This window comes from Canis lupus, chromosome 1 (assembly GCF_003254725.2).
Source record: "Canis lupus dingo isolate Sandy chromosome 1, ASM325472v2, whole genome shotgun sequence".
NCBI classification, from domain to species: Eukaryota; Metazoa; Chordata; class Mammalia; order Carnivora; family Canidae; genus Canis; species Canis lupus.
This window is the reverse complement of record NC_064243.1, coordinates 104169788-104197741: the sequence shown is the minus strand read 5'-3', so window position 1 is coordinate 104197741 and position 27954 is coordinate 104169788. Positions and strand designations below refer to the sequence as shown.

At 41.6% G+C, this 27954-nt stretch overlaps 2 protein-coding genes and 1 pseudogene across 7 annotated transcripts in view; 2 read left to right on the top strand and 1 right to left on the bottom strand.

The window, feature by feature from the left end:
* Nucleotides 1-15521, bottom strand: part of LOC112643387 (zinc finger protein 85-like) — a 56292-nt gene extending 40771 nt beyond the window's left edge. The window contains 1 exon segment of the mRNA XM_049108353.1: nucleotides 15443-15521. Within this exon segment, the coding sequence (XP_048964310.1) occupies nucleotides 15443-15457 (15 nt within the window). The 5' untranslated portion in view covers nucleotides 15458-15521.
* The window catches only part of LOC112643367 (zinc finger protein 420-like), a 642213-nt gene that overhangs the window by 554440 nt on the left and 59819 nt on the right, over nucleotides 1-27954 (top strand). The window lies entirely within an intron of this gene.
* Nucleotides 23181-23298, top strand: LOC112645662 (5S ribosomal RNA; annotated as a pseudogene).

Here is a 27954-nt window from a genome sequence, read left to right as displayed (position 1 = left end):
ACTGGTTAGTGTGCTTGCCAATTCTGTGGTATCTGTAAAATCCTCTCCGCTATACATTTTCTAATCAGGAATCATGGTTTGCCATTGTTGAAAGGCCTTCCCACATTCTTTACACATATTTCATTACTCTCTGTAATGAATTACCTAATGTGGAGTAAGAGTAGAGCAATACTTACAAATCCTCTCATAGTTGCTTCTTCTGCCACTTCTGCTATTTGTGTACTGTCGTTGGGAACCCGATAGTTCTGAGAAGAGGCAGCTGAGGAGATGCTGCCACTCTCAATGGCCGAAGAAATACCCAGGGAAGGAATCAAGACTGAGAACAATGATCATAATAATTCAAAGGTGATGGGGCAGGATTGCTTTGTAGTCCAGTTAAAGATGAAGAAGCATATACCGCATTTAATAAACTAATGAAAAACTATTGTGAACAGTAAGGTTTGTCAATGCAATAGGTCACAAGATTTGATGTGCATCCAATAAAGGAAAAAGACACACCTGCACAGCTGGAAAACGGAGGAGAAAGATACAACTGATGGGTTCCAGCACCAGAGAGGTATCTACTAGAAAGGGAACCTGTTACTTTACAACATTGCTCCTCCAGACCAAGAAGGGGTTTCCTCTGTTCTTTCATTTTTTCCTTCCCCATTCCTTTATTGGACATAAGATAACTGTGTCTCTGCACAAGCATACGGATTAAAAACAAAAACAAAAACAAAAAACAAAACAAAAAAAAACACAAAAAACTAAATGGCCAATGGTACAGTTTGATCAACATCAAGAGGAAATTGGATGAGGGGAAAAGTGGTTCTGGGAAAGTACTCTTTTCCATTAATGCTGCGATTATTCAGCTCTTACCTTTACATTCCATGAGTTACTTTGCTCTCACAGTTTGACAACAACTATAAAAGAACATTGCATACCTTGTTAGATTGGATAATTTTTGTTTTTCACATATCATTGTAAAATAAAGGAATACTTATATAATTTTGTTGTATACAGTTTTAGATGTAGGGCAATCTGTCTTAAAGAAGGGATAAATTACTGTAAAAGAAAAGAATCTTGATCATTTTCCGTTCAAGTCTAGTTTCTTGTTGCTTAAAAGAACTTAAAAAATTTTTTTCTCACAATCCTAAAACTTTGAAGCTTTGCTCTAGTATGACTTCTTTGATAATGAGTAAAGGTTGAAAGGTGATTAAAGTCCTCACCACATTTTTTACATTTGTTAAGGTTTCTCTCTAGTATGAATTCTATGATGAGTAGTAAGGTGTGAGTGCTGGATAAAGGCTCGACCACATTCTTTACATTGGTAAGGTTTCTCTCCAGTATGAATTCTGTGATGATGAATAAGATTTGACTGGTGGTTAAAGGCCTTGCCACATTCTTCACATTTGTAAGGTTTCTCTCCAGTGTGAATTCTATGATGACTAATAAGGTGTGAGTGCTGGTTAAAGGCCTTGCCACATTCTTTACATTTGTAAGGTTTCTCTCCAGTGTGAATTCTGTGATGTTGAGTAAGATATGAAAGCTTATTAAAGGCCTTGCCACATTCCTTACATTTGTAAGGTTTCTCTCCAGTATGAATTCTGTAATGGTGAGTAAGGGTAGAGACATGTTTAAAGGCCTTGCCACATTCTTTACATTTGTAAGGTTTCTCTCCAGTGTGCATTCTGTGATGGCTAGAAAGGCTTGAATACTGGTTAAAGGCCTTGCCACATTCTTTACATTTGTAAGGTTTCTCTCCAGTGTGAATTCTGTGATGTTGAGTAAGATGTGAATGCTTATTAAAGGCCTTGCCACATTCCTTACATTTGTGAGGTTTCTCACCAGTATGAATTCTGTGATGTTGAGTAAGGCATGAGTGATGTGTAAAGGCTGTGCCACATTCTTCACATTTGTAACGTTCTCCTGTAATATGAATTCTGTGATGTTTAGAGAGGTTTGAAGGCTGCTTAAAGGCTTTGCCACATTCTTTACATTTGTAAGGTTTCTCTCCAGTATGAATTCTGTGATGCTCTGTAAGGCTTGAGTTACGTTTAAAGGCCTTGCCACATTCTTTACATTTATAAGGTTTCTCTCCAGTGTGAATTCTATGATGATTAATAAGGTGTGAGAGCTGGATAAAGTCCTTGCCACATTCTTCACATTTGTAAGGTTTCTCTCCAGTATGGATTCGCCTATGTATATTTAGGGATGAGCAGACCTTAAACGTTTTACCACATTCTTCACATTTGTACGGTTCCTTTCCAGTACGCATTCCGTGACGTTGAGGTAGTACTGAGTCCAAGTCAAAATCTTTGCCACATTCCTTACAAATGTCACTTTTCTCTCCACTATGGATTGTCTTATGTATACTTAGCCTTGATGCTTGACAAAACATGTTCCCAGGTTGATTACACCTGAATGGGTTTTTTCCCACATGAATTCTCTGTTGATCATCAACATTGGAGGACTGGTAAAGAGCACTCTCACATTCATTTTTAGGATTCTCTCCTATATTCATACTATTATGTGTACTAAGGTTAGAGTTTTGATAAAAGACTTCCCCACATTTACTACCCTCATGATGGTTCCCTAGAAACTGAGTCCTCACACATTGACTAACATTGGAGCCCTGGTTAAATGTTTTCTCAGATTCACTGCATTGAGCAACTCTGTCTCCATTGAACACGCTCTTGTAATTTTGTAGGGTCGACTCCTTAGTGAAACACCTCTCAAATGGATCCTGTTTAGCACTTTGTTCTTCATTTTTAAATCTCTGATTTGTAGAAATATTTGACTGAATAGTCAATCCAATTCTTTTTTCACAAGGGTTCAAATAATTATTTTCAGGATGGACTAGGTAACTTCCCAGATTTTCCAAACTGTCATCGTTCCCTAAATATGTAAGTTTGAACATTTGATTTGAGCTTTTGTTTTCAGAAACACACTGCTTTGTGGAAGTAGCATACTTAAAAAGGGAGGTTACTGAAAATGCTCTATATCCTTCACCATTTTGGGCAGGGAGATTCTTATTATGCGCAGATATCTTAATATGGTTGTGTCCTTCATGATGCGTTTGATGCCATTCACTCTCTCCATCATTGTCCCAGTCTGTCATGAAGTGTAAATTCTCAATGGCATTATTTTTTAATCTACCCATTGACACTGTTTGGAAAGAAGCTTCGATACTTGGCTTTGACAGCAAGCTCTGTGTGTCATGAGAGGATACGGCTGAAAGAAATCAAGAAAGAGAAATGTAAAATTATTCCATGTACTACTCTCAGATGAATATGCTGACAACCACTAATAGATAACCTGAAAATCAGTCAGAGAACATCAGCAAGATGGCTCGGAAGGAATCATCAGGACTTTGTTCCTCAATGGACACATAAACAAACACAGAATGTAATGAACACATAGCCTCATAGATAGCTGTAGTACTACAGCTATAGTAGTAGTAGTGTAGTACTGTCATGCTATAGTACAAATTACTTTCTTATATCACAAAAAATCAGGAAAGTCCCACGAGTCCAAAGTTTGCAAAAGGGAGGAAATTTAAACATAAACAGAAAAGAACAAAAGAGGAAACAGCAGGGATCCCTGGGTGGCGCAGGGGTTTGGCGCCTGTCTTTGGCCCAGGGCGCGATCCTGGAGACCCAGGATCAAATCCCACGTCGGGCTCCCGGTGCATGGAGCCTGCTTCTCCATCTGCCTGTGTCTCTGCCTCTCTCTCTCTCTCTCTGTGACTATCATAAATAAATAAAAAGTAAAAAAAAAAAAAAAAAAAAAAGAGGAAACAGTAATAATAGGAAAATATCAGGCAGCACGGGTGGCTCAGTGGTTTGGCGCTGCCTTCAGCCCAGGGTGTGTTCCTGGACTCGGTATCAAGTCCCACATCTGGCTCTCTGCATGGACAACAATAGGAAGAGTTGGTTTTCAGGAAAGATCAACAAAATTGACAGATTTTAACAAAATCAAGTAAGAATGAAAAAAAGGTCAATTAAAATCAGAAGTGAAGTGACAGCAGACAGTATTAACTGATACCATAAAAACACAAATAATAAGAACTGACAATGGATAACTATATGCCAAGAAGGAGATACCAAAAATGTGTATAAATTTCAAAAAAGATATAAGCTCCCTAGATTTCAGGATTCCAATAAATATTTCCTGAAGAAATATTTAAAAACTCAATATTGATCTACAACTACTAAGTAGATGGAAAAAGTAATTTAAAACGTCCCAACAAAGAAAAATCTTATTCCAAATGAATTCACGGGATAATTCAGAGATTTAATGTAAAAGTACTTTTTTTTTCTTTAAATATTTCATTCATTTATTCATGAGAGACACAGAGAGAGAGAGAGGCAGAGACACAGGCAGAGGGAGAAGCAGGCTCCATGCACAAAGCCTGATGTGAGACTCCATCCAGAGACTCTGGGATCACGCCCTGAGCCAAAGGCAGATGTGCAACCGCTGAGCCACCCAGGAGTCCCATGGAAAAGTATTTCAAATCTCTTCCAACATTTTCAGGGAGTGAAGAGAAGGGAAATTATCAAAATAGTCTCTGTGACTCCAGTGTTACCAGGTTGTCAAAGGCAAAGGAAGACTGTACAAGTAAAGAAGATTACAAACTACTACCTGTGAGGCGCAGTTATACAAAGTCCACAATAAAAAAAGCAAACTAGCACACTGAATCAAAAGCACGTTTTACAACACAATTAAAGGCAATTCTTCCTGGAATTCAAGGGTGTTTCAACAGATGGAAAACTATAAGTTAAAGGCTCCACATTAACAGAATGAAGATCAAAAATGGCAATCATATTGCTGCAGAACAAGAATATGAGCATACTGGACAATGTTTCATTATTAAAAACACTCAATAAAGTAGGAAAAGAAGCAAAACACCTCAACTTAATAAAGGCCACATAGCTATGAAAACCTGAAATCTAATATATTCAATAGTAAAAAAAAACTGTAAGCTTCTTCTGTATGATCATAACAAAGGGATTTCACTTCTATTCAACACAGTACTGGATATTCTAGTCTGAATGGGAAAAAAAAATTAAATGAATCCAAATGGGAAAAGAAAATGCAAGTTTATCTCTTTACGGATGACATCCTTAAAAAACCCTAAAGAATCCTTATCTTTTTGTTGTTTTGTTGGCTATCACTGGTATTGTTTATTTCTAGTAATTTTTTCTATGACACACTCCATTTTCACTTTTTTTAATGCTATAAATGCCTGAATTAAGTTGCAGTTTCAACTTTTTTCTTTTTTTGTTTTTATTTATTCATTTCCTTATTATAGTGGGTTCCATACCTAACATGAAGCGTAACTGGCTAACTGGGTCCTGAACCCAAGACCCTGAGATTGAGACCTAAACTGAGATTAGGAGTCAGATGCGAAACCGACTGAGCCACCTAGACACCCCCAACTTTTCTTCTGAATGTTACAAGGAACTAGAAAAAGAAGAAACTTAGCTGTGATCAAGTAGAGAAAGAAATTAACCAAGAAAATCATAGAGACCATAATTAACAGTAACATAACATTGACATCAATGCCCAGATTTTCCAAAAAATAATCAAAATTTTAACTACATTAACTAAGAAAAAAGGAGAGCAGCCTCAAAAATTAAAACAAGAAATGGGACAGAAAACACAACAGATAACTACAGAAATACATACTGTGATAATAGATTGCCATGAACAATTATATACTAACAAATCAGGTAACTTAGAAAACTCCCAGATAATTCCCCTATATATATATAAAACTACCAAGATTGAAAAATAAATCTTAAACCCAACAAGTAGATCTTCACAGACCAATAACAAGAATGAAAGTTGAATGTAGAATAAAAAAAATTCCAGGCACAGAAAAGCCCAGGACCACATACATTCGCTGGTCAGTTCTACCGAACATTAAAATAATAATAATAACTAATGACAATCGTCATCAAATTCTTACAAATAGTGGAATGGACAGAACATATTCAACATCATCCTATGAGGCCTAGCATTACCCTGGTAGCAAAGCAGGATAAACATCGCACAAGAACAAAATAGTCTAGTTTTTGATATAGGTGTTGCTACTCTGGCTTTCTTTTGACATCCATTTGCAACTTAAATGTTTTTCCATGCAAGTGTAGCCAGTACCTAGCACCATAGAACCAGATTACAATACCACTGACCATATCCCCTCTGCTATATCCTTCAGCCTCATGATCGATTCTATAACTGAATAGAATCTATAACTGAATGCCCTTACCTTCCATTCCCCTTTACCCAGTTGGCCCATCATCCCTCTCCATTCCACTCCAGAAAGCAGCAGTTCTGTTTTATTTTTGGAGTCGGTCTGTTTCTGCCTTTTTTGCGGTTTCTTGCCATTGATGACCATGAAAATAGACCTAGGAAGTATTGTGCTGGACACTGTAAATAGACCTAGAAAGTACTGTGCTGAAGAGTCAGGCAAATAAAAGCAAATAACACATGATTTCACTTATAAGTGCAGACTAAAAAACAAGTGAACATATACATAAAAAGGAGAAACAGACGCATAAATATCAATTTTTTTTTTTTAAGATTCTGTTTATTTATTCATGAAAGACACACAGAGAGAGGCAGAGAGAAAGGCTGAGGGAGAAGCAGGCTCCCTGCGGGGGATCGATCCCAGAACCTGGGATCACAACCTAAGCCGAAGGCAGAGGCTCAGTGACTGAGCCACCCAGGTGCCCATCAACTTCATTTTTAAATAAACCCATGGATAATCCCAAGAAGTATAAAAATTCCATGTTCCACATATTCTATAGTGGAACAAGCTTGCCTATAACAATTTTCCAATGCTAGCAGAAGACAGAGGACTCTCAGATTCAAGTCCAAGGATCTTAGGGTTCATGACACATGAAACAGAACAAATTTCTTGATCACGCTAATTTCACTTGCCAGCTCCAAATCCCCATTTCACACATGTAGATGCTGCATATGCAGTGGGTTTGTGTCGCATCTATGAGACCCTGAGCACAGAGAACCCCAATATCTTGAAGGAGCAGAGAGCATATCTTCCTGAACCTTTGCCATAGAAGACGATATCCGTTTTCCTCTACAGTTAACAAATCTGTCCTCCACCTAAGGGTAAGATATTATCACTATATTTCAAAGCATTTTAATATTCGCACAGCAGCGGAAAGCCAATTAAGGATAAACACTTTCAGTGCCTCTATCCTTAACATACAGAGTAACTTAAACCCACAGAATCGTTTCCCAACAATATCCACCACTCAGTCTGACCCCAGAATGTCTCCTGACTAATTTTCCCAGATGTGCACCACCTCATCAAACACTCATTAGCCGGACACAGGATCTGGGATAAAATCTATTCAATGTGGGTTGCCTGCGTGGCTCAGTCAGTTCAGTGTCTGACTCTTGATTTTGGCTCATGTCATGATCTCAGGGGTTGTGGGTTCAGGTTCCTCAACAGACTCTGGACTCGGTGCTCAGCATGAAGTCTACTTGAGATTCTCTCCCTCTCCCTCCCACCCCATCCACATACACCGTCTCTGTAAAATAAATAAAGTCTTTAAAACTTGAAAAAAGCAGTTTACATCAGGAAATATTTTTCAAGGCTATCATTGGCAGGATACAATGCAGAAGAATTGGGTGACTTATAACATTCACTTCTGCACTGTTCCTGTGGGGGTTGCATTCAACCACGTAAACAAATCCCAGTACTCATGAAGGTCTACCTTAAACTTCTGTAGTGAACTTGCAAGGGAGATGTGTGAAGAAACACCTAAACTGTTCAGAAGCATATGAATTTACATGTAGTTGATGACAGATCTTGTACTTCTAACCCAGGCAGAACAGGTCCTGGAAACAGTGGAATCATGCCTCATTACAAGAAAATGGCTGAGAATTGGGAAACACATAGGATTTAGGACAGAGATGTTCACCACTCATCAACAAGAAATATCATAAAGAACAACATAAGGGCGCTTGGGTGGCTCAGTGGTTAAGCCTTAGCTGAGGTTGTGACCCAGTGTTCTGGGATTGAGCCCCATGTTAGGCTCCCTGCTAGGAGAGCCGGCTTCTAACTGTCCCTCTGCTGCTCCTCTTGCTTGTGCTCTCTGTCAAATAAATATATTAAATCTTAAAAAAAAGAAAAAAAAAAAAAAAAGAACAGGGCAGCCCGGGGGTCTCAGCGGTTTAGCGCTGCCTACAGCCGAGGGCTGGATCCTGGAGACACGGGATCAAGTCCCATCGGGCTACCTGCATGGAGCCTGCTTCTCCCTCTGCCTCTGTCTCTGCCTCTCTCTCTCCCTCTGTGTGTGTCTGTCATGAATAAATAAATAAAATATTTAAAAAATAAAAACATTAAATTAAAAGAAAAAAGGAACAATATAGACATGACGAGACCAGGTAAATGAAACAGGTGATCACAAGGACAAAAGTTCTTTGGGTGGCTCTGAAATGAGGTGAAGATTGGGAGGAAATGTTGATCTTATTATGAATACAGCTGACCTACTGCTTGTGCCTGGAGTGGATGAAAATCATGGAATTGCTGGTCCAGATCACAAGCTCACTACATGGTACCAAGGAATAACAACAATGGTCCATAAAGCAAATGTATCATTTTGATAAGATATCACAACCTTTTTTTTTTTTTTTAAGATTTTATTTTTTTATTCATGAGAGACACAGAGAGAGAGAGGCAGAGACACAGGCAGAGGGAGAAGCAGGCTCCAGCAGGGAGCCCGACGTGGGACTCAATCCAGGGTCCCCAGGTTCAAACCCCAGGCTGCAGACGGCGCTAAACCTCTGCGCCACGGGGGCTGCCCGAAATGACTAATGAAAGCAAATGAAAAGAAACCATAATATGACACTTTCAGAATATACTTCAATTGGTTAGCCTTGTTGAGAAAAAAAGAAAATATTGAAAACCTCAGTCACTACACAGAGAGCAATGACTCTGAATACATCTCTGATTGATATTATATAGATCATTATGAATATTTTATTTTATTTATTTTTTTTTTAAGATTTTATTTATTTATTCATAGACACAGAGAGAGAGGAGCAGAGACACAGACAGAGGGAGAAGCAGGCTCCACGCAGGGAGCCCGATGTGGGACTCGATCCCAGGTCTCCAGGATCACACCCCAGGCTGCAGGCGGCGCCAAACCACTGCGCCACCGGGGCTGCCCCATTATGAATATTTTAGAAAAACAAAGGATTCTATCTCTGTGGTCTTAGTATATGAGAAAATTTCTAAAAAAGGTAAACACCACCAACCGTAAAGTTTGAAATGACAAATTGGATTACATTAAGAACTTCTCTGCATCATAAGCTCAAGAGACAGAAATAGAGTGGGAGAAGGAAAAAAGGACCCATTCTCATAATATATATATAGATCTATAAAGCCTGAAGAAAAAAAATACCAAAACAGAAAAAAATAGGCACAATAACCCAGTAAACACTTTGAAAAAGAGATTGTCAAGAGGTGAAGAAGAGCCACATCAAAGACACTAAGAAAATTTGTGACACTTGCCCACAACAGCAGCTCACCCTCCCTGACACTTGAAGGCACCCTGTGAAAAAACTCGTACCTCTCCTCAGGAGAGAAAGAAACGAGTGACCTGTAGGTTTAGGGATCTGGATTCTTGGCTGCTGCCTGAGGGACTTGTTTCTGTCACGCATGACATGGAGGAAGAGGGAACGACAGCACCCTCTGGATGCACTGTGGTGACTGCTCAGACAAAGGGTGAGTGTTCAAACAAGAAAGAGACTACAGAGCTGAAGCAGAGGAAGGAATCACATTAGGCATCGGACTCTTTTTTTTTTTTTTTTTAATTTTTATTTATTTATGATAGTCACAGAGAGAGAGAGAGGCAGAGACATAGGCAGAGGGAGAAGCAGGCTCCATGCACCGGGAGCCCGATGTGGGATTCGATCCCGGGTCTCCAGGATCGCGCCCTGGGCCAAAGGCAGGCGGTAAACCGCTGCGCCACCCAGGGATCCCAAGGCATCGGACTCTTAATTTCGGTTCAGATCATGGTCACGATCCTTCAGATGGTCTCTGAACTCTGAACTTGAAAACTGTCATCCTTGGGGCACCTGGATGGCTCAGTCGGTTCTGCGTCTGCTTTCAGCTCACATCCTGATCCCAGGGTCCTGGGATTGAGCCCAGGTCAGGCTCCCTGCTCAGCGCGAACTCTGCTTCTCCTTTTCCCTCTGGTCCTCCCCTGTGCTATGCTCTCATTTGCTCTTTCTGTCTCTCTCAAAAGAATAGATTAAAAATCTTATGGAAAAATTAAAAGAAAAAGAAAATGGTCATGGTGTAACTAAATACACAAGTAAAACCAAAACCACAACTAACTAATGTAGTGGAAAGTCCGAGACAAAAGGAAGCAAATTGTTATGGAATTACAAAGCCAGAAGAAGACAAAATTTAACCCGAGAAAAGCTACATTAAAATAAATCCATTAAAAATACGGGATTACTGGGTGGCTCAACAGTTTAGCGACTGCCTTCAGGCAAGGGCTTGATCCTGGAGTCCCAGAATTGAATGAGTCCCACATCAGGATCCCTGCATGGAGCCTGCTTCTCCCTCTGCCTGTGTCTCTGCCTCTCTCTCCATCTCTCATGAATGAATGAATGAATGAATGAATGAATAAATAAATAAATAAAATTCTTTCAAAACAAAACAAAACAAAACAGATGCATTATTCTCAAGGAAACTTTCTATAAAACTAATTTTAAACTCTATGTATCATAAAAAACAAGCATGAGTTATTGGCTGGTTTTCACTGACCACAGTATAATAAAAAATATTCATTAAAATCAATCATTAAAAGCTGTAAGTGAAAATCATATGAACAACCACTTAAAAAGGCATTTTACAAATGTATTATTTTATTAATATATCCTTCCTTGAACAGAGAATTTAAGGCTACAACCCACTCCTTAGAACCAAGGAAATAAAGACATCTTCATTTCTAAATAAATACCAAGCAAGTTGCAAAATATGCTAAAGGCCACTATACATAAAATACATATTTGGGATTAAATTCAGATATATTACAAGGCAAGTAGAAGAAAAACCCAATGACTAATTTTCACTGAAGTAAAATTACATTTATGAACAAAAGCTTTCTTTAAAATACAGGAATTATACGAATTATACCTCACTGCTTTTTTTTTTTAAGACTTTATCCATGTATTTGAGAGAGAAGGAGAGAGAGAGAGAGAGAGCACAGCAGGGGAAGGGCACAGGAAGAAGCAGACTCCCCACTGAGCAGGGAGCCCAATGGCGGGGGCTGAGCCCCAGGACTCCAGGATCATGACTTGGGACCAACTGACAGGCCACCCAGACATCCCTCTACCTCACATGCCCATGTCATATCAGAACTTTTGATCTAATAAATAACAGATGAATCTCATATATAACTAAGAAGAAAGTGAAAACACACTTGACAAAATAAAAAGAAATTCCTGTCATACAAGACAAATTCATACAATGATGCAAGTATTAAGAAAGAAGGTAAAAATTGAGAATTTATTATAGGCTTCAAGTTCTAAGGTCTAAATGTTCTAGTTCCCCCATGGCATTAATTTAGGTAGGAATTCTAGGATACAAACAGATACGTTACATTATTTCACCACTGAGGAATGGAACACACTGTTATATCCTATTTTCAGTTCATACAAAGAAAAAATTAACTTCCAAAGTGAAATAAAGGATTAGATTTTCTTTTTTTTTAATATATTTTTAAAAGATTTTATTTATTTATTCATGATAGTCACACAGAGAGAGACAGAGAGGCAGAGACACAGGCAGAGGGAGAAGCGGGCCCATGCAGGGAGCCCGACATGGGATTAGATCCTGGGGTCTCCAGGGTTGAGCCCCGGGCCAAAGGCAGGCGCCAAACCGCTGTGCTACCCAGGGATCCCAGGATTAGATTTTCTTATTTTAGGGAGGTGCTTTGTTATCTGATGAAATTACTGAGTGTCAATTTTGTACAATCAAGAGTAAAGCCTCCATAACATTGGAATGCATAAGCCAGAAAACGTGGTACCTGTCTCCAGTGTTCCCAGATTTCTGCACCAACCCCAGTATGCCCACCACTACCCCGACATGCTTCTCACAATGCAAAACAGAACTTACATTGGCTAAGGCTATGGAACCTGAGAAACAGGGAGACTTCCCCAGGACCCTCACAGCCATGGAGAACCTCCCAGATTATGGAGACCCTCCCACTCCCAGGGGAGTCTCCTGGCCCTCCCTGTGGAAGTGATGGACCATCAGTGGAGCTGAAGGAGAATCCTTAGAGAAGCTAAGAGCTTGATAATGTTGGATAGCACATGTCCCTCTGTGACAGGGAGAAAAATATAAACTAGGTTTCTCAAGAGTGTATCCTTTCAAGGAGAACTACTCCCACCACAGTTTAAGGTCTCTCTTCCCCCTTCACATGTGGACCGCACCTCTGTCATCTGCCTCACTCATTTCCACTTACCTGGATGGATGGTTACTCTCTTCTTTCTCTTCACGCTCCAAGGCTCCTTCTTTTGCTCCAAAAAGGAGACCAGGTCTGGCTTTGACACAATGAGGCCTGGTTATTAGGAAAAAGGAAAATGGATATTGCTGGAGATTTTCAATCAAGTATCATGCTCAGTAGAGACCACAGGACAGAGTAAAATTATAGAAAATACCTTCCCAAAGGCTACTGACCAACAGCCCCTTTAGAACCAGTAGGAGGGCACACCGGGTGACTCAGTGGTTTGCGCCACCTTCAGCCCAGGGTGTGATTTTGGAGACCCAGGATTGAGTCCCACATCGGGCTCCCTGCATGGAGCCTGCTTCTCCCTCTGCCTGTGTCGCTGCCTCTCTCTCTGTGTGTCTCTCATCAATAAATAAAATATTAAAAAAAAAAAAAAGAACAAGCAGAAGGAGTTTCAAATATTCAAATCATGGCTTCTACTTCCAAGTACTAGATACAATAATAATAAATAAAAACTGGAGTTTAAATATCGGCAGTACCATTTGATGCCTGTCAATGTTTAGTACTGACATGCATCAACAGAAATGATCATGCTCCTTAAGGAAGGAGAATTAGGGGGGAACCCCTGGTGGCTCAGCGGTTTAGTGCCTGCCTTCACCCAGGGCATAATCCTGGAGTCCCGGGATCAAGTCCCACATCGGGCTTCCGGCATGGAGCCTGCTTCTCTCTGCCTATGTCTCTGCCTCTCTCTGTATTGTCTCTCATAAATAAATAAATAAATAACATGTTTTTAAAATTTTTTTTTTAAAAAAGGAAGGGGAAGCTAGAGCTGAAAAGGAAACATGAAGATTTTTCTCCACATCTACAAATCCCCATTTATTTCCCTTATTGCATGGATCCGAATTCCAGTCATGCAGAGGAATCTTCTAAGAGTCAGTCTTCAAAGGAAGGAAGAAAACCCAGAGTGTGCTCTGGGAAACCTGGAAGGAGTCATCCTCACCCAAGAAGAGAAGGTTTCCATAGTTCTCTAACATCACATCCCTGTACAGTTCCCGCTGAGTGTGGTTCAGGCATCCCCACTCCGCCTGAGAGAATTCTATGGCCACATCCCTGAATGTCAGCAGCCCCTGCAATAAATACCACAGTTACCAAGAGGCCGGCAGAGTTCACAACGTACCTAAGATGAAAGAGGGAGTTAAATGTCACCAGCTAGATCCCATGATCTGACCCTTACTGCTTATGGGCTTGTGCCCTCTTTGTCCCATATTTTTCTCAGCCTCTTCTTTCTACCTTAATCTTTTACTTCAGGCATAGACTCCTGTGATGGAAACAGAAACTATCCAGCAAAAGAGGCGAACTCCCCTGTGAAAAAGGTTGGCCCGGGCCAATTTTAGCTTAACCCCTGACTCACAATTATGCAGTTGGACCAAGGAGTGACCCATGGAATGACCAACAGTTGCTTTTAACTCATTATAATACTAAAATCTCCACTCAAGGAGAAGCACAAACCTCATATTTATATAACAAAGTACATATAGAACTGTTATCTTCAGCTTCATATGCCACCTTATACTTAGCTCTACATAAGATGACAAGGCTCCAATTTCTAAATATCTACCCTAACCCTAAATAAAAGGAAATCATTCCCTCTGGCTCTGGGAGTCTCTTGTTGGGAAGTTACTCTCTGTGATCTCCGTATTTGCTGCAAGTCAAGTTTCCTTTGTGTGACAACTCTACCTGGAGTAGTTTCTATCTGTGATTCCCCAAGGAGTGAACTCCTTTTAGCGAAGTTATATTAGAACTGGTTCTGGCTTAGGTCAGCTTCCTGCTTATGCACTAAGATAATGTTTAACACAGTAATATGCTCTAATGAATTGTCCAACTTTGACATAAGAGGATGGCATATGATTCAGAAAACCATTATAAATACTGTATGTTTATCCAAGATAATTTATAAAATAAAGGTGTTGGGACACCTGGGTGGCTGGGCAGTTGAGCATCTGCCTTTGGCCCAGGTCGTGATCCCAGGGTCCCGGGATCGAGTCCCACATGGGGCTCCCTGCATGGAGCCTGCTTCTCCCTCTGCCTGTGTCTCTGCCTCTCTCTCTCTGTGTCTCTCATGAATAAATAGATAAAATCTTTAAAATAAATAAATAAACAAATAAACAAACAAGTCAACAGAGGCATAAGAAATTCCTGAGTACTGTAATTTATATCATGCTTTATAGGTTGCATCTATTTTTTTTTTTTCTAGATTTCATTTATTTATTTGAGACAGAGAGAGAGAGAGTGCAAACAGGTTGGATAGGGAGAAGCAGATTCCTTGTTAAGCAGGGAACCCAATGTAGGGCTGGATCCCAAGACCCTGATATCATGACCTGAGCTGAAGGCAGATGTATAACGACTTCACCACCCAGGCACCCATAGCTGTGTTTACTTCTTAGGTGGAAAATTTTGGTGGGGTACAAATGTACTTATCAAAGTCCAATGTGAATTAGAATTTTATTTTCTTTTTTTTTTAATATTTTATTTATTCCTGAAAGACAGAGAGAGAGAGAGAAAGAGAGAGGCAGAGACACAGGCAGAGGGAGAAGCAGGCTCCCTGGAGAGAGCCCGATGCGGGGCTCGATCCCGGGTCTCCAGGAACACACCCTGGGCCGAAGGCAGGCGCTAAAGCGCTGCACCACCCAGGCATCCCCCAAATACAATCTTCAAAAATAAAAAATAAATACAGTTTTGGTGGCTTATTGGAAGCCCCGTTGGAGAGAAGGGAAAGAAGGTGATGGAGGAGAAGTGTTCTAAGATCGAGCCTTGGGTATTATATTTGAAAAGGTTTTTAACAATAAGTGAAACCACGAGGCAGAAATATCAGAGCTGGAGGAATCAACACTTGCAATCTCCAAATGCAGGGAATTTCGGGCCAAAAAGGCACTGCGGCCTCTAAGCTGGGACACAAGGCTTACCTGAGACCCCGCCATCTCTGCTCCGTCCACCTCGGCCTCTAGCGAGCTCTCTCACAAGATCTCCGTGGAGGAGTCCCAGCTGCATCAGGAGGACACACCTTTAAAGGCAGCCAAGTCTCTCCACCTATAAACTGCTCCCCTGCAGGCAGGACTTTGAAATGCACAAAAAGCCCAACTTCCTAGTCCTTTGGGTGTGGAGCTGTTGAGAAGCTGTGAACTCCCAGTTGGAAATCAGGAACTGATTTTTCCTTCTCTGCTTCCAGGGCCCTCCCCTCCCCCAGATGCTCACAGATTCAGCTACAGCCTAGGCCCCGTGTGCTGTGGCCCTAACCCTCCTGACTCGGGTAGTGGAGACCATTACCCCTCCTAAGGCGAAGCCTGCTCTCAATTCTCAGAAATTAAAAGGAAGCCTTTCTACTTAACTGTGGCCTCACTTAGAATCACCCGGAGCACTGACTTAAAACAACGCTGTTGTTTCCACCATCAATTGACAGAATCCGAGGGGGAAGAACTTTTTTTTTTTTGTTTTAGATTTTATTTACTTCTTCATGAGAGACACAGAGAGGCAGAGACGGGCAGAGGGAGAAGCAGGCTTCTCGCAGGGACCCCCATGTGGGACTCGATACTGGGACTCTGGGATCACGTCCTGAACCAAAGGCAGACAGACACCCAACTGCTGAGCCACCCAGGCAACCGGGGATGATCTATTTTGATACTCCGGGAAACATCTGGGGAGGTGACCGGCAAAGCACCACAACCAAGGCTGTGCGGTTACCAGATTTAAATCCTCGCCTTCTTCACTGATAAGAGTTTCTCAAGATTTACATCTTCTCCCTCTTCCTGCTACACAAAGGGAGATACTCTTAGGAAAGGACCTTTCCCTTACAAATGCAAATATCTCTTCCTTAAAGAAACGTTGGGTGTCACACCTTTTCCTGTGTCTTCTGTTGCTTTTTCTTTTTCAAGATTTTATTTATTTATTTGAGAGAGAGAGAGGGAATGGAAAGGCAGAGCACAAGCAGGCAGAGAGGCAGAGGGTCAGAAGCAGGCTCCTCCTTTACCAGGGAGCCCAACCCGGGACTGAATCCCAGGACCCTGCTTCTCCCTCTGCCTGTGTCTCTGCCTTTCTCTCTCTCTCTCTCTCTCTCTCTCTGTCTCTCATGAGTAAATAAATAAATAAATTCTTCTTAAAAAATAAAAACTGCCTATAATTTTTTCACCAAAAGATGGGTTTATTTATTTTTTTAAAACAATTATTAATTTACCACTCCCCCCCCACACACACACAGAGGCAGAGACGCAGGCCCAGAGAGAAACAGGCTCCATGCACGGAGGCCTGATGTTGGACTCGATCCTGGGCATCCAGATTCTCACTCTGGGCCCAAGGGAGTTGCTCAGCCAATGAGCCACCCAGGGATCCCCTTAAAAGGTGGGTTTATTCAGGAATACAGAGAATTGCAATTAGGAACATACAAGCTGTGGCAAAACCATAGGCAAGTCCAGGGAACAAAAAGAGGAATTTTTTTGTTTGGTTTGAGGAGACAAGGCTTAAGTTGAGAAGTCTATTACAGAATAAAAATTATTTCTGGTAAAATGGTTTGAAGGACGGTGGGTTTTCACTGGTGAGGCTGTTGCCTGGGAAGGATAAGAAAAGCATCTCTGCCTTTGGTTGCAAGAGTAGGTATAAACCGCTCCCAAGGTCAAGCTTGTGTAAGGTCAAGATCTTCCCTTCCTGTTGGAACTGCCATTGACTATGAGTGATAGGGCTTAAGATCTCCCTCTGCTGAAAACCTCCTGACTCCATTTTAGTGAGGGTTCCAATTACTAACTTTCAATCAACATTTGATCAATATTTCAACATTTCCTTCACTCTCAGTAGAGGGCAGCAAACATTCTCATCCTCACTTTGATGATGTTAACCTTTTTTTAGATTCCATGTGATTTCATACCAAATTTTTTTTACTGTGTGTGCTTTATTTATGCCAACAAAATATCCTACATTTAGTGTGGGCCAAGCCCAGACTGCTCCATGATGGACCACTTTGGCAGAAAGATGATTTTGATTGAAAAAGCAATCAAAATGGGGCAGATTCAGGAAATGTCGTTTTCACCCCCTTCACTGACTAAAAAGAATTTAGAGAGAGAACCTATCCCAGGCTGAAAGCTATCACCATATGTAACTACATTATTATATAAACTAAGTTTGAGAAACAGGGAGGAACATAGTTAGGCCTGTTTGAGAAAAGTTCTCTATGGCCTATTGTTTTTGAGTGGCCTAGATGATATTTGTTTATCAAATATTTCCTCGTTTTCTTCTTCCCTGTGAGTTGAATTTCTTCCCTTGGAGTTCCCAGACTTCAACCTTCTTCTTCTCAAAGACATATATCCATTACTTTGCCAGTCTTTGCAACACTCCGTTCAGTGGGGAGTATCCATATGTATGGTTTAAATTTGATTTTCCTGTTTATCTTATGCCAATTTGATTCTTAGTCAATAATGAGAACTTCTTCAATGTTCTGGTTTATGCTTTTGTATGTTTCTCCAATCAATATTTAGCTCCTATTTTATACAACCAATGTTAAGGAAGAAAAAGAAACAGAAAGGCGGTGCCCGGTATCTACATTCTCAGGGAAAATATGAAACACTTAGTACCAACTGTGAGTGTTATAAGAGTTCACTAAAGTATTATGAGGATTAACTCACATGTTCCTAAGGTCCCAGCAAAATATCATGTGTGTGCACATAGTAAAAGCTCAATATATACTGCATTAATAGAATATCTATGTTATTTTCCAGATGTAGATTTTCTCAGACTCTAGCTATGCCGAGCACTCCTGGCTACATAAGTCTAACTCACTCCCCTATGCTCTCCAGCTTAAGGATTGACTCATTGTAGCTTCTTGAGATTTCAACAGACCTCCGATGTGGGGGAAACAAGGAACCCGATGATTCTGGAAGATCAAGTTTGCCCATTCTAGAAAGTGGCCTTCCCTGATGCCAGCAGGTCTCCTTCAGATCATACCAAGAACGATTAAGCACTGCTTCCCCTGCATGTCAATGCTCACTACTCCTATGTTCCTTCCCCTGAAGGACTTCCTGCTTAGTCTGGTTAATAGAGTGTCTTTGGACATAAATCCACCATGGTCTCCATCTGCCAACCTCCTGAACAAAGCAAATTTTCCCTTCCAACTGTGAAAATGAGTAATGGAATGCCTCACTAAAATGGAGTTGGCAAGGAGCTTTTCTGCCCTACTACAGGTAGTCAATTGCAAACCCAGCGGGAAGAGATGGGCTTGATCTGATATGGCCTTGATCTTACTTCTAGATACTACTCCTCTATTCCAACTGAAGGAAGAGACACTTATGTTTGAAAAATACTTTCCCTCCTCGTGGGCATTTGAACAGAAATGGACTGACTTAACCGGAAGTAATCACGAACTTCAATGGCCACAACTTCCTTCTTTGATCTTTCCAAAGGAACTTACTTTTTTTTAAAATTTTATTTATTTCATCATGAGAGACAGGGAGAGACAGAGAGGCAGAGACACAGGCAGAGGGAGAAGCAGGCTCCATGCAGGGAGCCCGGCATGGGACTTGATCCCGGGTCTCCAGGATCACACCCTGGGCCAAAGACGGCCCTAAACCGCTGAGGCACCCGCGATGCCCCATCCAACGGAATTTTTATCAAAGATAAGGTGGACAACCATGGTTCTAAAATTGACAAAATTAAACGGGTTTCCAATTTATTTGGTATTTTGAAGGTTTCAAACGCTATCAGGAATGTAATATCGCTAAAAAAAAAAAAAAAAAAAAAAGGAATGTAATATTGCCTCATGACAACCTACACTTTTTCAAATAAATAAGGTAAGCAGATAATTACAAAAATGAAAAGGGGCTTCTGGGAACTCTTCTTCCTCTCCCCTACCTTCTTTGTCAACTGCCTCTAGGATGCCACCTCATGCTCAGCCCCTACCTCTAGTGCAATCTTCCTTTCTTCTCTTCCATCCTAATCTCCACTCTCATTCTATCCTTTAGTTACACCTCCCTTTTCCTTTGAAGCTCCCTCTGCTACCTCCTCCCCTGAATCTATTAAAAATCTGCCTTCCTGGAGTCTTTTGAGGACCTCAGTGGACCCAATGTCTCTTATTTTCCCTGGAGGAAGGCTGAACATTGAGCTGAAGTTCCCTAAAGTTCCCTATAGTGACTGAGGATCCCAATAGGTTTGCTCAAGAATGTAACATAGTTATTCTAACTTCCCAAAGTGGTTTGTCAGATTTACATCAATTGGTCTACATGCTTGTTGGTGAGGGCCAGGTCAAACACTGGATGAAACTAGCTCAATGGGAACATCATGAACAGAATCCAAAGCAACAAACCTGTAACTTTTGGCAAGATGCTACAAAACTTGCTAGAGGCCCCACCAATCAATTATGATGGGTTTTCCCAATCCTGTGGATTGGAACAAAATTCAGACTTGTACACAGAAGACCAGTTATTCCCTTCATGATGATTATGATCAAGTTCAATTGTCTTTAAAGAAATTTCTAGCCTTTATAAGTTGAATCTACTTGTGTAGCTTTTAACTTTCTATTTATTTTTTAATTTTTAAAAAGTTTTTATTTATATATTTGAGAGAAAGAGAGAGAGAGAGAAAGAGCGCAAGCAGGGGCAGCGGGAGGGGCAGAGAGAGAAGGACAAGCAGACTCCCTGCTGAGCAGGGAGCCCAAGGAGGGTTCAATCCAAGGACGCTGGGATCATGACCTGAGCCAAAGTCAGATGTTTGACTGACCCCCCAAGGTGCCCCTTAACTCTATGTTTGTTAATGGAGTGATCCAGGATCTTTCGCTTTTAATTTAAAGCATCAAGATGAAATGGGACATCATGTCCACTCCATTTAATTAATTAGACAAACCAGATTGCTCACACCCTGGAGAAGTCATCTAGAGGAAAGACCACTAAAATTTTTCATTATTCAATTCCAGCAAATGAATGCCCCTAAACAAAAATGGAAGCCTTGCTTCTGCAATTCCTTCAAGAAACCAGGACATCGGGATCCCTGGGTGACTCAGGGGTTTGTCGCCTGCCTTTGGCCCAGGGCGCGATCCTGGAATCCCAGGATCGAGTCCCATGTCGGGCCCCGGGCATGGAGCCTGCTTCTCCCTCCTCCTGTGTTTCTGCACCTCTCTGTCTCTCTCTATGTCTATCATAAATAAATAAATAAAACTTTAAAAAAAAGAAAAAAGAAAAAGGAAACCAGGATAAGGAGTACAGTATTACATATTTAAGAGCTTTAGGCACCTTCAGCTCTTTAGCCAACTTTTTCAATGTCCTCCTGATTCTCAGTGGCAGGGCTCCAAGGAACTCTAGGGGCTTTTCCCAACCCTCCCTCTCAATTGGCTTTGTGAAACTATTCTCCACGTTGCGAATAAATCTGTCTCTGTTCTTATTGACACCTGAGCTACACCTGTCCGTGCTCAATCCCACTGCTATCAAGCAGCCCCTGCCTCAGAATACTAAAACAGTTAAAATATTATGGGTCTGTAACAAATCTCCCTGGGTGCCTGTGTGAACCCACTTCCTGTGTCTAGACCCTTTGAGCATTAGACAGTTTTTTCTCCTTAGTTCATCTGCCCTAAATATTTATTTACCGGCCTGAGATTTCTTTTAAAAATGTCATAGTAGAATTTCTTCCTCCCAAAAGAGGAACATGATTCTAAAATCTCACAGTAGTAACCACAACTGGGAACTAGGGTAAATAAATGACACTTTAATATTTTCCTATGCTCTGTCTCTGATAGCAATTATAGTTGAGGTGAGGGGTAGCAATCACTTCTATTGGATCAACTACCATCCTCATTTTTAAAAAAAGATTTTGTTTATTCATTCATGAAAGACACACACATATAGGCAGAGGGAGAGGCAGTCTCCCTGAGGAGATTCTGAGGTGGGATTTGATCCCAGGACCCCCGGATCATGACCTGGGCCGAAGGCAGATGCTCAACCACTGAGCCACCTGAGTGCCCACTACCATCCTCTTTTTTTAAAAAAGTTATTTATTCATGAGAGACACGGAAAGAGAGAGAGGCAGAGACATAGACAGAGGGAGAAGTATGCTCCTCGCAGGGAGCTCAATGTGGGACTTGATCTCAGATCCTGGGATCATGCCCTGAGCCAAAAGCAAATGCTCAACCACTGAGCCACCCAGGAGTCCCCACTACCATCCTTTTTATGAGGAAAATGTTCAACCGATATTGGCCCAATCCACAGTGCCCCTCCCATCAAGATTCAAATAGATCCTCTAAAGACCTGTCTAGAATTAATCAATACCCTACACCTAAAGCAGCCCTTCAGGGCATCAAGCACATAACAGGATTACAAGGCTCAGGGCCTCCTTCTGTCCTAAGTCACTTCCTATAACATCTCTATTTTACCTGTGAGAAAACCCAAAGTCTGAGGATGGAGGTTTTCCCAGTATTTCTGAGAAACAAATAACATTGTTTTCTGTCTGCATCCGGTTGTTCCTAACCCTCATGTACTAGTGACATCCATTCCCATTGAAACCAAATTTTTCACTGAAATTCATCCATGCAGTTCATTTCTTTCTTTCTTTTTTTTTTTTTTTGAAGATTTTCTTTATTCATTCATGAGAGACACAGAGAGACAGAGAGAGAGGCAGAGACACAGGCAGAGGGAGAAGCAGGCATTATACGGAGAGCCTGACCTGCGACACAATCCAGGGTCTCCAGGATCACACCCTGGGCTGCAGGCGGCACCAAACCGCTGCACCACCGGGGGCTGCCCTATGCAGTTCATTTCTAAGTATTCCAGTTGATATGGGTAGCCAGTTTCTTTTTGCCTTCACTTCGGAGGAATGGCAATACACCTGGTCAATAATGCCTCCAGGTTACATGGTAGGTCCTTCCTGTTTGTCACAAATCTTAAAGGCTAATAAGAATGACATAAAGTTTTCTGCAAGCTCCTCTTTGTTATGATGTGTAGGTCATTTGCTTCTTTGCTCCCTTATCAAGCTACTTTACATGAAGACATTATCTATCCCTTAAAACTTTTGCCCTGAGGAGACTTAAAGTCCCCCCTCACTCCCCCCCAAAATACCCTACAGGTTGCTCACACTTAGCTTAGATATTTAAGGTACCTGCTCTCAGAACAGGGACTAGATTTGGATTTGGCAGACTTCAAGGCATCCTGAATTTCCCCAAACTTAAAACTAGCAGCAACTTTGAGGATTTCTTGGACTTTGGTAGTTATTGTCAAAGTTGGATTTCAAACTTCTCTTTCATGTCTCACTCTGTATATGTTTTACTTAAAAAAAGAAAAAAAACAAAAAAGAAAAAGACTAACCTAACCCTATTATTTAGAAAGGAGGGGAAGACATAGCCTTTGAGACTGTGAAAAAAAAAAAATTTAAAAGTCTAAAAGAGTCCCTACCTTCAGATATCCTAATTATCAACTTCCCTTTTTCTTCTTTGGATATAAGGGGGAAAGAAATGACCTTTGAGTGCTCACTCAGAAACATATTGCCCACAGGCAATTATAGCCATCAACTGGACCATGTGGCTTGGTGATATCCCCCTGGCCTCAGAGCCATTTCTGCTACTGTCTTTTAGGTAAGGCCACTGAAGAAATAGTCACACGGTCCCCTTGAACAACCTGCAGTGCTCCCAAACTGCAGGGAATAAACTCTTGATCCAAGTGACAGGTCTAAAGAAAGCACCAGGGTGTCTACGGCCATACCACCCTGAACGTGCCCGATCTCGTCTGATCTCGGAAGCTAAGCAGGGTCGGGCCTGGTTAGTACTTGGATGAGAAAGCACCAGGGTGCCTTGGTGGCTCAGATGGCTACGTGTCTGCCTTCAGGCTCACGTCCTGATCCCAGGGTCCTAGGATCAAGACCCTCAACCTGCTCCCTGCTCAGTGGGGAGTCTGCTTCTCCCTCTCCATCTGCTTCTCCCCCTGCTCATGTTCTCTCTTTCTCTGTTGCAAATTTATACATAAAATCTGAAGAAGAGGAAGAAAGAGAGGAAGAAGGGAAGAACCAAACCCTGACTGGACCTGCACACCATCTGGGGATCTGAGGGTAAAGGTTTCCCTGAATTGAAGCAGACAGTATCTGGAGACACAGATTTCCCTGGATGGACAGGCACATCATTTTCTCACTGGGGCTTCTTCTAACTCTATTGTGGAAAGAAAGTGCCCTTGACATATACTTCCCAATGTCTTGTAGGAGGCGGAAACCTCTTTTATTTATGACCTTTTTGGAAAAAGCCTCATTATGATTCAGTGCACATTTCTGAAGGTTAAGAAGGTGCAGATTTCGCAAAGTTTCTCTCTTAATGAGCTACTAACCAACGCTGGATTTTGCTGTTGTTGTTAAAGATTTTATTTATTCATGTGAGACACAGAGGGAGAGAGAGGCAGAAGGAGAAGCGGGTTCCCCAAGGGGAGCTAGATGTGGGATTCAATCCCAGGATCCCGGGATCAGGCCTGGGCCTAAAGCAGATGCTCAACCTCTGAGCCACCCAGAAAGCCCTCAACTCTGGATTTGATTTGATTTGATTAATTTTTATCTCTTTAAAGATTGCATTTATTAATTCAAGAAAGACACACAGAGAGAGGCAGAGACGTAGGTAGAGGCAGAAGCAGGCTCCTCACAGATGTGGGATCGATCCCAGCACCCCGGGATCACGACCTGAGCCAAAGGCAGACGCTCAATCACTGAGCCACTCAGGTGTCCCACCAACTCTGGATTTTAATCCAAGTGCATGGTTTCTGAATTCAAAACTTTTAAGAGTATCAGGGATAACACATGTGGTTCTAAACAGCTTTTCTGAGATAACACTACTCTTTTAAATTATCTTTGAAGTTTTGCTATTCCTACCAAAGAGTTCATTTATTCATGGTTCGTGTTTATACATGGTTTTATGTTCACAAATATGCTATGTTATGTCATTCAGTGCCCTCATATAGTATTACACCAGTTTGCCTCACAGCCGTTGTAAGAGGTGACTTCCAGGTGGCAGGGAGAGAAACAATTCTTTCCGAAGTCCAGATAAGTACCAACAAATATTTTCAGTTGGCTACTATCAGAGCCAGGGGCCTGGTTTAGAACAAATACACAGTTGAATTGTCATTTACTTTTGATCTGTACTTGTTGTCTATCAATCTTTCGCAGAAAATATTTGTCCAATGAGGGGATGCTGGCTCAACACTCACAATCATGAGAAGATACAAAATCAGATACGAAGAATGTGCCTTATGTTCTTTCCAACTCCTATGTACTTTCCCTCTGACATGAGACATGACAACCAGGAAAGGTCCCTCCTGGCACTGAGAGACAAAACCACTAAAGATAACCTGACTGAAAGCATCAGTGATGCTTTCAAGGAAAGATCCTGATTAAAAAGGGAATGTTGGGGGGATCCCTGTGTGGCTCAGCAGTTTAGCACCTGCCTTCAGTCCAGGGTGTGATCCTGGAGTCCTGGGATCGAGTCCCGCATCGGGCTCCCTGCATGGGGCCTGCTTCTCCATCTGCCTGGGTCTCTGTCTGTCTCTGTCTCTAGTTCTCTCTCTCTGTCATGAATAAATAAATAAAATCTTAAAAAAAAAAAAGGGAAATGTCAAACTTGGTAATGAGAAACCTCATTAAAATGGAGCTGGGAGGTTTTGGCAGCATGAGCTCTGACATCCTCTCACTTGAAGTTAATTGTAGACTCATCAGTAAGAGATGGACTTGAAACTCCTGACTGGATCAGTCAGTGGAGAATGTGACTCTTGATCTTGCGGGTGTAAGTTTGAGCTCCATGTCGGGTGTAGAGTTTACTTAAAATAAAAAGTTGAGAAAAAAAGACATAGATTTGGGTTTACACGGGCTAAACCTTGGACCTGGATATTGCTCTTCGACCCCAGCCCAAAAGAGCCCCTTTTCTCATCATCCTGGGCAAGAGATCCAGCAATGAGAAGCAATCACATTGTAAATTCCCAGGTTACTTCAAAGGACTTTAAGTTCATCACAACCTTCCCTACATACTCTTTCTATTATTTTATTTTTAAAACATTGTACCTCACCGTGCCTGGATGGCTCCGTAGGTTGAGTAGTCTGCCTTTGGCTCTGGTCATGACCTCAGAGTCCAGGGACTGGGTTCCCTGCTTGGCAGGGAGTCTGCTTCTTCCTCTCCCTCTGTCTCTTACTCTATCTCAAATAAATAAATAAATCTTTAAAAATTTTGTGCCTCTTCTTTTTCTTATAGGCATGTCTATGATTTTGCAGCTGCTTTTTGTCCCAGCTCAGGATATTTTCCTTTGCTTTTGAATAAACTCATCTTTTGGTTGTAAAATAAGTGGCAGTGTCTATTTTTTTTTTTTTTTTTTTTTTTTTTTTTTTAGTGTCTATTTTTAAGGTCACCAATACCAACACCAGTCTCTCAAGTGTTGGCTTTTAACTATGGAGCAGCTGAACTTGGGTTTGAATAACAAGACTCAGAGCCTTCTCAAGCGTTCTGTAAACTTCAAAGTCTCAGCAAAGAATGTAATGCTTCAGGACTGTGATTCCTGGTCTTCACTGGAAACCAAGGCCACTTGTGTTACGACAAGATGGTGGGTATATGTGGCTCAGGTGTGCTGTGTCTGTTTTCTCTAACTTAGTACTACTGATTCTGGATTTATGTGGTGCAACATCAGGACTAGCACAGCACTTTTATGATGCCAATTCATGGGCTCCAGTCCAAACCCACAGCACCACAATGTCTTAGGGAGGATGAGAGAACATGTAAACTTTTCATTCACATTAGAGCTAGAGAAGCCTTAGTTAAGCGGTTCTGGGCCCAGGTTTTCCATTAGAAGAGCACGTGGAGTTTCAGGTATGATCATCACTGCTGCTCTCCCCCACAGATTCTGTCAAAGAGTCTTGGTGGGAACAACAGTGTTCTTTAATTAAGTGCTCCAGGTGATTTTAAGTGAGGCCAGGGTGAAGCATGAGGGCTCTTCAGTAACTTATTAGAGTTGGGTGCTGGCTTAGGTCCAAGGGGAGTTAACAGTGTCTCCTCTACATAAGTCTGGAAGGGTCAGTCCATGCAGCACAGAGTTCCTATACTGCAGTAGAATGTGTGATGTGTGTGGGAGGGGAGGCGCCTTGATAATAGGGATGGAGAAACTGGAGGGTCGGTCTCCAAGTAGGAGCTCAGGGTCTTTGAAAAGCTCCAACACACAGAAGAGTAGGGAGTAGGGCCTTTTAATGTATTTTAATGTCCTGTCTATACACGAGTAGGTACTAGGTGAAGAGATTCTGCTTTAAAGGCAAATGCTTGGGGTGCATGGGGGGCTAGGTCACTTAAGTGTCTGACTCTTGGTTTTGGCTCCGGTTATGATCCCAGGGTTATGGGATAGATAGCCCAAATTAGGCTCCATGCTGAAGGCAGAGTCTGCCTTCGATTCTCTCTCTCCTTCTCCTTCTCTCCCTCCCTCTGCTTGCACTAGGTTCTAAATGAATAAATAAATAAAATTTAAAAATCAAATGCTTATGATGTGGCTGTGACATCACTGGAAGTCAAATATCTCCTGAGAAGGAAAGCTAGAGCACAAGGAAGAAGAGAATGAAATGGCTGGTTCTCAGGTAAACCTTGATCCCTGGTTAGAGGCTCTGTCATCTTTTCCTCCTGAAATTCCAGGCATTTAAAAATTGCAAAGGTTTATTTATCTACTTCTGATTTTACTGTCTCATGTGTCTTTTCACCTGCTTTTGAAAATCTTTTTTTTTTTTTTTTAAGATTTTATTTGAGGAAGAGAGAGTGTGGGGAGGAGTCAGAGGGGTGGAGGGAGGAGAAGCAGACTTTTCACCAAGCAGGGAGCCCTATGGGGGCTCGATCCCAGGACTGTGAGATCATGACCTGAGCCAGAGTCAGATGCTGAACCACTTGGGCCACCCAGGTGCCGCTACTTTTGAATATCTTCTTTTTTTAAAGATTTTATTTATTTATTCATGAGAGACCCACAGAGAGAGAGAGAGAGGCAGAGACACAGGCAGAGGGAGAAGCAGACGCCATACAGGGAGCCTGATTGGGACTCGATCCCAGGATCTCGTGATCAAGACCTGAGCCAAAGGCAGACCCTCAGCCACTGAGCCACTCAGGTGCCGCCTGTCCTGGAATTTTATTTATAAGTATTTATTTATTTATTTATTTATTTATTTATTTATTTATTTAAAGATTTTATTTATTCATGAGAGACACACAGAGAGAGGGAGAGAGAGGCAGAGACACAGGAAGAAGGAGAAACAGGCTCCATGCAGGGAGCCCGATGTGGGGTTTGATCCCAGGACTCCCAGGATCACGCCCTGGGCCGAAGGCAGGTTCTAAACTGCTGAGCCACCCAGGGATCCCTGTCTTGGAACTTTAAAAAAAGTTCTCTTTACGACAGTAATGCAGGAGAATGTGCTGAACCCAGGATTCCTACTGTGGATCAGCTCAGGTTCTGGGATACCAGTCAAGGACAACAGATCA